General features: G+C 44.9%; 1 protein-coding gene across 1 annotated transcript; it reads right to left on the reverse strand.

The window, feature by feature from the left end:
- Nucleotides 1–4,035: 4,035 nt before the first annotated feature.
- LOC119332767 (heat stress transcription factor B-2b-like) lies at nt 4,036–5,589 on the reverse strand. The gene is made up of 2 exons (XM_037605918.1): nt 5,120–5,589; nt 4,036–5,012 (listed from the first exon to the last, which is right to left on the reverse strand). The coding sequence occupies exons 1-2, from the start codon at nt 5,387–5,389 to the stop codon at nt 4,158–4,160; spliced, it is 1,125 nt and encodes a 374-aa protein (XP_037461815.1). The 5' UTR covers nt 5,390–5,589; the 3' UTR covers nt 4,036–4,157.
- Nucleotides 5,590–10,626: the final 5,037 nt, after the last annotated feature.

The following is a 10,626-nucleotide window of genomic DNA, read 5'->3' on the forward strand; positions in this document are numbered from 1 at the left end:
GGACTTTGTTAATGTCCGGTTGTAGAAAACCTGAAGTTGATCTTAATTAAAATACATCAACCGCGTGTGTTACCGTGATGGTCTCTTCTCGGCGGAGTCCGGGATGTGAACACGGTGTTGGAGTTATGCTTGACGTAGGTTGTTCTAGGATCACTTCTTAATCATAGTTTCTCGAACGTGCTTTACCTTCTCTTCTCGCTCTCTTTTGCGTAAGTTTAGCCACCATATATGTTAGTCGCTTGCTGCAGCTCCACCTCATACCTTTTACCCTACCTATAAGCTTAAATAGTCTTGATCGCGAGGGTGTGAGATTGCTGAGTCCCCGTGAGTCACAGATACTTCCAAAACCAGCTTGCAGGTGCCGTTGAACCGTGCAGATGATGCAACCAAGCTCAAAGAGGAGCTCTATGAAGATCTTGTCCTTTGTGTTGTTTCATTCTAGTCGATCAGTAGTGGAGCCCAGTCGGGACGATCGGGGATCTGTGTAGCATTGAGGTAGTCTTTTTTTATTTTGGTTCCGTAGTCGGACCTTGTTTGTATCTGGTTGATGTAATGTTTTATTCATGTAATTGTGTGAAGTGGCGATTGTAAGCCAACTATGTATCTCTTTCCCTTTCTATTACATGGGTTGTGTGAAGATTACCTCACTTGCGACATTGCTTTCAATGCGGTTATGCCTCTAAGTCGTGCTTCGACACGTGGGAGATATAGCCGCATCGAGGGCGTTACAGTGACCCTGGGCCAGCCCGTGGGTAGAGATGCTCCTCACATCCAGCATCTGCATCCGCTGCATAGGGATCCTCCTACAAAATGAGGTTGCGCCTCCGCTGCTCGACTCATCCTCTTCCCTTGACTAGGGTTTCTATATCAAGTTGGATGCACACCATGATGTGCACGTACCTCTGGATGTCACACTTCTTTCGCCATGGTGAGTGACCCCGACCCCCAATAGTGTTGTGTGCCCGCTCTGCGGCAACTCGAGGATCAGGCAGGGTGGTCAAGGTGGAGAAGTTGTGGTGTCATGCTCTTCCCCGGCGATTTAAAGCCATCTACCCTACAGCACCCGCTTGATTCACCCCCCCCCCACACACACACTCGATCCTTCTGTTGTTGATGTGTTGCAGGAGCCTCCATGGAAGTGGCGGTCGGCGAATATGAAACTTGATGTATGATGGTAATAGAATTGTTGTTGATTGGGCCTCTTTTTGATTATTGAAATTTCGCCATAGAATATGAAATTTGAATATGACGGTTGTTAAACTAAAAATAATTTGGCGAGCAATAATAAAATTTAAGAATGGCTTGTCGGACAATCCTCGCGATGGTGATGGCCATAGAGGCATTGTGAAGCAGTGGGTGGCGACGGTGGCGGCAACATCTCGGGGCGGTAGGTGGAGGCGGCGGCCCTAGGTCAGCGCGTGAATGGAGATGCTCCTCATAGCTGGTATCTAGATCCGATCCATTCAGCCGTGCCCGAGCTTCTTGGCCATTCCTTGTGACGGATGCGATGACGAGGGACCCCGACCTTCGACAGTGATGTGTGTCTACACCGTGGCAACTCGAGGACCGGGAGGGAAGGAGGAGGCGACGATTTAAAGTCGTCTGACCTGCATCACCCACTCGATTCGGCTCCTCCACACCGAGTCCTTCTTTTGTTGATGTGTCACAGGAGCTTCCACGAAGGCGGTGGCCGACAAATATGAAATTTGATGTATGGCGGTAATAGAATTGTTGCCGATTAGACCAGTTTGTGTTTCTTCAAATTAAATGATTTCCCATAGAATATGAAATTTGAGTATGACGTTGTTGAATTGAAAATAATTGGCAAGCAATAATAAAATGAAGAATAACTTCTCAGACATTCGTCGTGGTGGTGGCAGCCATAGTGGCATCACGAAGCAGCGGGTAGCGATGGCGGCGACCGTGACACCTCGGAGCAGTAGGTGGTGGTAGTGGCCCTGGGTCAGCACGTGGGCGGAGATGCTCCTCACATCTAGCATCTGGATCCACTCCATCCAGCCATGCACAAGCTTCTCGACAGTTCCTCGTGATTGAGACGACAACCACGCGCCGCGGTGCGACGGGTGGTGGCTTCCGAGGTCCTATGCACGGTTGGACATGCTATTCAATAGTGTTTTTTCGCGAGATGTTATTTAAGAGGGTCTATTTTTCTAAAATATTTTTTCTTTTCTTTCTATATAAGATTTTGCACCTTTTAGAGCTTATGTTTCATTTTAGTCAGTTGTGAGTGGTATTGCTTAAGCTTTCTTTCAACTAATTGATTATTTTGCAAAAAAACTAATTGATTGCCATTGAAGAAAAGTCATCATGGCTCTCTTTTATTATTTATGAGTTTACGTCGAAGAAAGGGGTTCATCGACTCAATATGATGTTTCTTATAATTAAAATGAAATACATCTAACTCTTGCATCATATGATTTGCTTCTCTTTTAAAGTACTTTAATTTGGCTTTCCCATTTATTTTTCAAGACTTAAGCATGCAAGCGAATCATAGTGGTTAATGAAAAGGTCGAATATGGAAGAGAAACTTTGACGCTTATTGTAACATGTTCATGGCATTTCCTGCTTTCTGCCTATAGTATTTCTTTGCCACTATAAACCCATGATAAAGGTGAGGTGAGAGCCATCTAATTTTAAAAAAGAAGACTCTAGCGAGAAATGTACTGCTATGATGGAAAACTGAGTGGAAAGGAAGAGTCTGACAAAAAAAATGTGCCATGAGATGGGTTGTTGTGTATGGCCCAAGTGTTGGAGTAGTCTAGACAATCACATTTGTTCACTGTATACGGTGTGAATTTGATGGAGCCAAGACTGTTTAGATAGTTGAATTTTAAGGAGTCTGCTGGGCACGCTCCAACATAGAAAAAAAAGGACAAATGCTAATGCCCATACGTGTGGTAGAAGCCAAACTCATCCACACGCCCTATAACATGTAGACTCCGCTACGTCACCGCATGCATGCATGCGAGAATCTTTTTTAATTTTTAGTTTTTAAAATGTTTTATTTTTTAAATGAAAAATCCGATTGAAGATCCATTTTCATTATTAAGTCCCTCGCGACGAGATCTTCGAAACTAGATCTCATATTAATATATTTTGACGAATTTTTTTAAGGTTAAAAGTTATCATGTCTGTTGCGTATAAATTACCATGATATTTATTCTAAATTGTCATAATATTTTTCAGCTATTTTTTTCTATATTTAAAAATAATTTTAACATATTATAAAATAGAGAATTAAGAAACTAAACTTGTCATAAACCATAAACTAAAATTACCATAAGACATGCACTTGAAATTGCCATGGTTTATAAAAATAATATTTATGGTCAAAGTACTGAAATTGTCATCGTCAAAAAACTAAAGTTGGCATGCTCTACAAACTAAGATTGCCACATTACCACTTTAGTTTAAGCATTATGATAACTACAATGTAAAAATCATGGCAATTTTTGGACAATAAAAAATTTCGTCAAAACATATCGACATGATAATTTTAAAAATCTCATCGAGACGGATTTAATGATGAAAATAAATTTTTAATTTAATTTTTTAATTAAAAGATAAAATATTTTTAAATAAAAATCAAAAAGATTTCTGCTAATGTCATCTGTTCATACGTGACAAAATAAGTGATGATGAAGGCATGTGAACAATGTGTAAAATGCCACACGTGTAAGCATTAGTTTTTTGAAAAACAAGCTTTAACCCGTAATGTTTTATGTTTAGAACTCTCTAGCTCGAGTGGACATGCTAAATTATCTTATTCGGGGTGATGCTGCAAGTACTCAAAAAGAAACTCGTTTTGAACGAAGATCACATCACCGAACTTGTCATCACTGCTCTAATTTTTCTGGCTTGTTTTATGTACAAAAACTAGGTTTTGGAGATGATAAAATACTCGGGCCTTGCCGAGAAACTTACGGAGAAACTGGAATTCCACATACAACTTGCTTTCTTTCTCTCTACGTACATGCGACTTACTACTAATTAATTAGTGCTGGATTAGTAGACTACATTTAATTAACTCAAGTACGGTACCAATCCCCTCAAAAAAAAAAGTACGGTACCAGTACACGACCCTTAAGCCTGAACCCAGCTCACCTGGAGTTATCCTATTCTTTTTTGAGCTGAGCTCACCTGGAGTTGGACCCGTTGTGGTCGTCACTCCCGCTGTAGCAGTTTGACCCGTCGGAGGCGCGGAGGGGTTGGTACACGGGTCTGGGCCTGTAAATGGGCCAGGCTTGCACGTCCGGTGTGTGACCGTCCATTCCGGAGGGCTGCTGCGCGTCCATCGGCTCAGGCTTCACCTCCGCCGCCGCTCCTCGCCTCGTCCGGTCCTCGCCGTCGTGGCGCATTCGCTTCCGCCCGATGCAGACGCCGAAGAGCCTAGCGCTCATCTTCTCCTCCTCGTCCTCCGCGCCCAAATCGGCAGCCGTGGGAGCATTTTGGCAGGAAGGCAAGAGCTCGAGCACCGGCGGAGGTGGGAGCGCCGTGGTCTCTGCCGACTCACCAGAGCAATTCCCGACGTCGGCGGCGGCGGAGGTCGCGTTGGCGGCGTCGGTCTGCTGGCCGTCGGTGTACTTGGACATGAGGACGAAAATGTTATTGCAGAGCTTCTTCATCTGCCCGAGTTCCCGCGTCAGCCGCGAGTTCTCCCGCCGCAGCCGCTCGTTCTCTTCCCCGAGATCGCCGGAGGCAACGCCGCCCGAGCCGGAGTAGGACGGCGCGTACTGATTTAGAAAGGGGGGCTCAGGGGACGAGCTCGACGACAGCACCTGCTCATCGCCGGAAAGCACCGGCGAGCCCTGTCGCTTCGCCACCGGCAGCGCTACCGGAATCGCGGCAGCCGCAGCTACCGTGACCGCGGCGGTGGCCGCCACCGTCGGCGTCACCTTTCGCCGATGTATGTCACAAAGCAGCCGCTTTTCTCCTCGACGGAAGCAGTCGTTGGCGAACTCCCACCTGTCCGGCACAATCTTCCTAAATCCCTGCACCACCACGCCCATGAGCACCTCGACATTCCGGCGACACCAACAAAAATGTACTACTAGTCCGGATCAAGTTGCGCGGAAATGGAAGACGAGCACCCACTTACGTAGGTGTTGAGTTGGCGCACGAAGCTGGAGAAGTTATTGTGCTTGAAGTACTTGGGGAGGAGGTCGCGCGCGAACTCGGCGGGGCGCCACACGATGAACGCCGACCCGTCCTCGCTCCACGAGATGACATCGTCGACCGCCGGGTCGTCCACCAGCTGATACGTCTTGTTCAGGAACGGCGTGGGCAGCGACCTCTGCCCCAGCCCTGTCCCCACCTCCGCCGTGGCAGGCGTCTCGCCGGAGGAAACGGCCGCGGCCTGCTCGCCCATGACGCCGCCGCCGCCGACAGCGCAGATCTGTCCCGGCGACACCGTTGGACGGCACGGAAGGGGGGGTGTCAAAGCAACCTTCCGGAAGGTTCCGGATAGCGTAGCGTGGAGAGAAGCGAGGAAGTTAGAGACGGAAACGCGACGAGACGAAGGAACGGAGGAGTAGGGGAGGCAGCGGCAGTTGCGGAGGGGGAAGCTATAAACCCGAGGGCGACGCGCCCGCCACTCGTGCCGAGAACGCCAAGTCAGGCGGGCCGCGCGCGGTGCGTCGAGAGCCGTGCGGGTGGGCGGCCGTCAACCCTTGGATTGGGGTTGCTCGGGCTGATCGGGTGGCTGGAGAGCGGCGCCTGGAGGGATGTGGGTGGTGTGGGGACGGGGAAGGGGACGGTGGGTGGGGCTCCGAAACTGCGAGAAGTTTCGGCGGATTTTTTGAAGTTTTGTCATGCTATAGCTTATTCTGGAAGGTTCAAGGCGGGATGGAGGAATCCCGGACACGTTTCGTGTGAGCTGGGCCCGCCTCCACGAGGCAGATCCCAGCTGTTGGATGCTATTGTGGTGGGCGGCACTACGCAACCGTTGGATCAAACCAAACTAAACAAATATCCGCGGAGCTCCCCTATCCCGTCCGTTGCAGTAACAAAATGTACACGAGGGAAATTATCTATTGTTTCGATTTCCCAGTTACTCGAGATTTTTCTTCCCGGAATTGTTTTGAAGATTCTGGAGTAGATATGACTCGTATCGCGAAGATATTTTGGCACGGTGTGTTAACTGTGATCGGTCGTTTAGCTTTTTTGCCGACATTTTTTTCCACGCTGATTAGTTCGTTGGTACGAGTCCAACCCACGTGTCATTACTATAGTCTTGTCACCCTCACGCCTCTGATTAAAGTAGATGGCCGTACCCAAACTCGTTACGACTTACTACCTCTATTCTAATTTATTGGTTTCATTATATTTTGTGTCAATTTTTTATCATAAATTTTGTTCAAATTTTACTAGTAAGCCTTTGGCCTAAAGTCCAACTAAAATTCTAAAATTCTTTTGGCTCATTCATGCACACATATGAGTGGAGTAACTGAGACTAAAGTTTAGTCCCATCACAGAAGTTGAGTGAGACTTACACCTCTTTATAAGGTGAGTGTTTGCACACAAACACGTCACGTGTACTCTCGACGCGGGGGTGATACACCGCAGCTCAGGTTGAAGGAGTCTCACCAGAAGCGCGATTCGCAAGTCGACCGGCGAGAGCTTTTGAGGACCCGAAACCCTACACTCCCGGGAGGGACCCCGTCGGGGAGTGCGGCGGCTATGCCTCGCGATTCATAGCTCTCCAACACGAAGAATGACGAAGAACGAGGGAAGGACAAGACGTAGATGAAAAAGCTATAGATGTGTTTGCGATTACATGTTGTTATTCAATCGGCCGTCACCTTTTGTCTATATATGAGGCAGATGGACTTTTCCTATAAGAAAAGGACTTTTCTAACTGTCTAAATCATCAAAACCTAATAAAACACGGAGTATTCATGATCTCCGGCCCGGATGTCCGGCTCAAAGCCCGGATAATCTATCCTAGCTCAGTTTTCTGACATCAGCTCACTAATTGGGTTGTAATTTTTGCATACGACTTTGGATTAAGATAATTTTTATATCAAAATCAACCGCCTCGACGAGACGCACAACTTTACTGTTGAATACTTTTTGATCTGAGGCTATCTTGAGGGTGTTTCGGGACGTTTTATAAAGTTTGTAGCAGAAAAAGTTGTCCGGACGTCTGGACTCATGTCCGGATTATCCGGGTTTTGCCTGGATGATCTTGCTTCACGGGGCCCAAAATTTATGGTTCTGTTGATTTATCCAGATGATAGCCCGGATGTTCGGGTCATTCATCTGGCCAAAAGCCGGATGGTCTGGATCCCAGCTCGGATGATCCGGCCAAATACAGCTGCAGCCCATTGTTTTGCCCGTAACTTTTGCATATGACCTTGGATGAGGACGATTTTTGTATCAAAATCGTCCGTTTCGACGATACAAAGAACTTTGTAGTTGAAAGTTTTTTCATCCAAGGCCATCTTAATTAGGTTTTATGCCATTTTCTAATCTGATGTCAACACGGGTATCTCCAAAAATTTCATATCTTTTGCACTCGAACTCCGTTTTGGTCCATCTTCATATTTATTTTGATCATCTTGACGAGGGCCATCAAATGGTGACATGAAATCATAATTTTAAATCATTCCGTTATAGACTCAAGTCATTTTTTGCGATCATGCCATTTTTGAGCGTCAACACATGCCCCCCTGTTTTTCGGCAAAGATAGTGTGCCGAAAATTAACTTGTACCGTGTTGGTTCTAAGGACGATGTCAATACTCCATCAACCATTTATATGTGCTCAGGGCGATAGTTATATATCGGCCATGTCTTTGCTTAGGGCGATAGTTATATATCGGCCGTTGGCTGTCTAAGCTTCTTGCCACACACTTGGGTGGTACTTCTTTAAATATTTGCCATTGAGAGCTCGAGGTAACAATGTTCCTTGTACGGATTCCACCAAATATGAATTTCCGGGAACTATTCTTGTAATCTTAAAAGGACCTTCCCAACTTGAAGACCATTTCCAGAATTTTCTATCTTTTGAACCAATTGGTAGAATCACCTTCCACACGAGATCACCAACTTGGAAATTCTTCAATTTGACCTTCTTATTGTAAGCTCTTGCCACCCTCAACTTATCTCTCTCTATGGCCTTCCAAGCAGCCAAACGTTTATCGGCGACTTCATCAATATTGTCCATCATCAAGTTATAAAAGTCCACCGCAGATAAATTATTTTGTTTGGCTATTCTCAAGGCATTCAAATTCACTTCCACTGGTAAAACGGCCTCTTGACCATATACGAGCTCATATGGAGTTACCTTTGTAGCACCATGCCTTGAGATTCTGTGTGCCCACAAAGCTTCGGACAATAGCTCAAGCCATCTCCTTGGATTATCCTCAATCTTCTTCTTGATGAGCTTGATTAAAATTTTATTGCTAGACTCAGCTTGTCCATTGGCTTGGGCATAATACGGAGAGGAATTGAGCAACTTTATCTTATATAATTCGGCAAATTCTCTAATTTGATGTGACATAAAAGATGAACCTTGGTCCATAGTTAACGTTTGAGGAATGCTGAATCTATGAATAATGTTCTCAGTTATGAATTGAATTACCTCCATATGCGTCATATTCTTGAGTGGTATTACTTCAGACCATTTAGTGAAGTAATCAGTCGCCACCAACACGAACCGATGCCCCTTTGAAGAAGAAGGATGAATCTGTCCAACAAAGTCTAATCCCCAACCTCTAAAAGGTCATGGCTTGATAATAGGATGTAACAGCAGCAGGAGCCAACTGAATATCACCAAACTTTTGACAAGCTTCACATCCTTTATAATACCTGAAGCAATCATTAATCATCGTCGGCCAATAAAACCCAGCCCGTCGCAATAACCATTTCATCTTGGGAGGCGACTGATGAGTGCCACAAATACCTTCATGGACCTCTCCCATAGCAACTCTCGCTTGATCCTCATCCAAGCACTTTAAAAGAACATCATCAACCGTCCGGCGATAGAGACCATCGTCTCTCATCGTGTATTTCAAAGCCATACGCCGAACAGTCCTGTCCACCCTTTTACTAGGATCACCCAAATAATCAATAATGGGCTTTCTCCAGTCTTGATTTTCTCCTGCATTAAATATTTCATTAGTGGCCGAAACGGTGGGCTCCGGTTCGGCCTCCCCTATGTTGGCAAGACTAGACATCGGCCTTTGAGAAATATGAAACATGCCGCGATCAACATGATAGTCGGATGCTTGTTGTGCCAACTCATTTGCTCTCCAATTGTCATGTCTAGATATATGAGCAATGCTAAAATAATCCAAATTAGAAATTATATCTAGACATTTATCAAGATAAACGTTAAGTGGTTCGTCAAAACATTGAAAGACTTTGGATATTTGTTGCACTACTAATAACGAATCACCAAAAGCCTCAATACATGTAGCACCTATGGCAAGCAACATCTCTAAGGCGAATAACAATGCTTCATATTCGGCTTGATTATTTGTACAAAAGTATTCTAAGCGGCATGAGGCTTCAAAAACAGCACCATGAGGAGATATATAAACAATACCAACACCTTGGCCATTGCTACCAACTGAACCATCAAAATATAATCTCCATGGTACTAATGAGACAAGGTTTATATCAATATCACGCTTGTCATCAATTCGATGATCAACAATAAATTAGAAACAATTTGGCCTTTCATGGATTTCAGAGATTCATAAGCCAAATCATACTCAATTAAAGCATAAGCCCACTTGCCAATCCTACCACTAAGAATTGGCCTACGCAACATGTATTTCATGACATCAGTTTGACAAGCTATAATGCAAGTACTAGGCACTAGATAATGTCTCAATTTTGTGCAAGCATAATATAAGCATAAGCATAATTTCTCAATAAATGTATACCTTGTCTCGGCGTCCAACAAGCGTCGGCTCAAATAAGTAATAGCATACTCCTTTCCTTCGGTCTCTTGAGTCAAAACAGCACCAATAACAGCTTCCTCCGCTGCAATGTAAAGTCTAAATGGCTCCCTGTGCCTGGGCGCTTTCATAACTGGAGGAGTGCACAAATATTTCTTAATCATATCAAATGCCTCTTGCTGTTTTGCCCCCCAAGTAAAATCAACATCATTCTTTAATCGAAGGATAGGAGTAAATGCATCAACCTTCCCTAATAGATTGGCTATGAACCTCCTCAAATAATTGACCTTGCCAAGGAATTTTTGCATATCTCTCTTACATGTTGGAGCCTCTACTTTCTGTATAGCTTCTATCTTTTTGGGATTAATTTCCACGCCATCTTCATGAATAATGAAACCCAGAAACTTCCCAGCCGATACACCAAATGCACACTTCAAAGGATTCATTTTCAGCCCATATTTCTTCATTCTTTCAAAAGCCAAACGCAAATCGGCTAAGTGAGATTCAAAAGCATCCGATTTGACAACAATATCATCAATATAGACCTCAAGTATAACACCAGGTAAATCATGAAAAATTAAATTCATAGCCCTTTGATACGTGGCGCCATCATTCTTTAACCCAAAGGTCATCACCGTCCACTCAAATAAACCAAGGAAACTGGAGCATCGAAAAGCCGTTTTGGACATGTCCTCTTCG

Source organism: Triticum dicoccoides, chromosome 7A, assembly GCF_002162155.2.
Source record: "Triticum dicoccoides isolate Atlit2015 ecotype Zavitan chromosome 7A, WEW_v2.0, whole genome shotgun sequence".
Classification (NCBI taxonomy): Eukaryota; Viridiplantae; Streptophyta; class Magnoliopsida; order Poales; family Poaceae; genus Triticum; species Triticum dicoccoides.

Coding starts and splice junctions, on each gene's coding strand:
- LOC119332767 (XM_037605918.1), bottom strand. CDS start 5,389: ATGGGCGAGCAGGCCGCGGCCGTTTCCTCCGGCGAGACGCCTGCCACG. Junction 5,013..5,119: donor TGCGCCAACTCAACACCTAC/GTAAGTGGGTGC, acceptor GTGGTGGTGCAG/GGATTTAGGAAGATTGTGCC.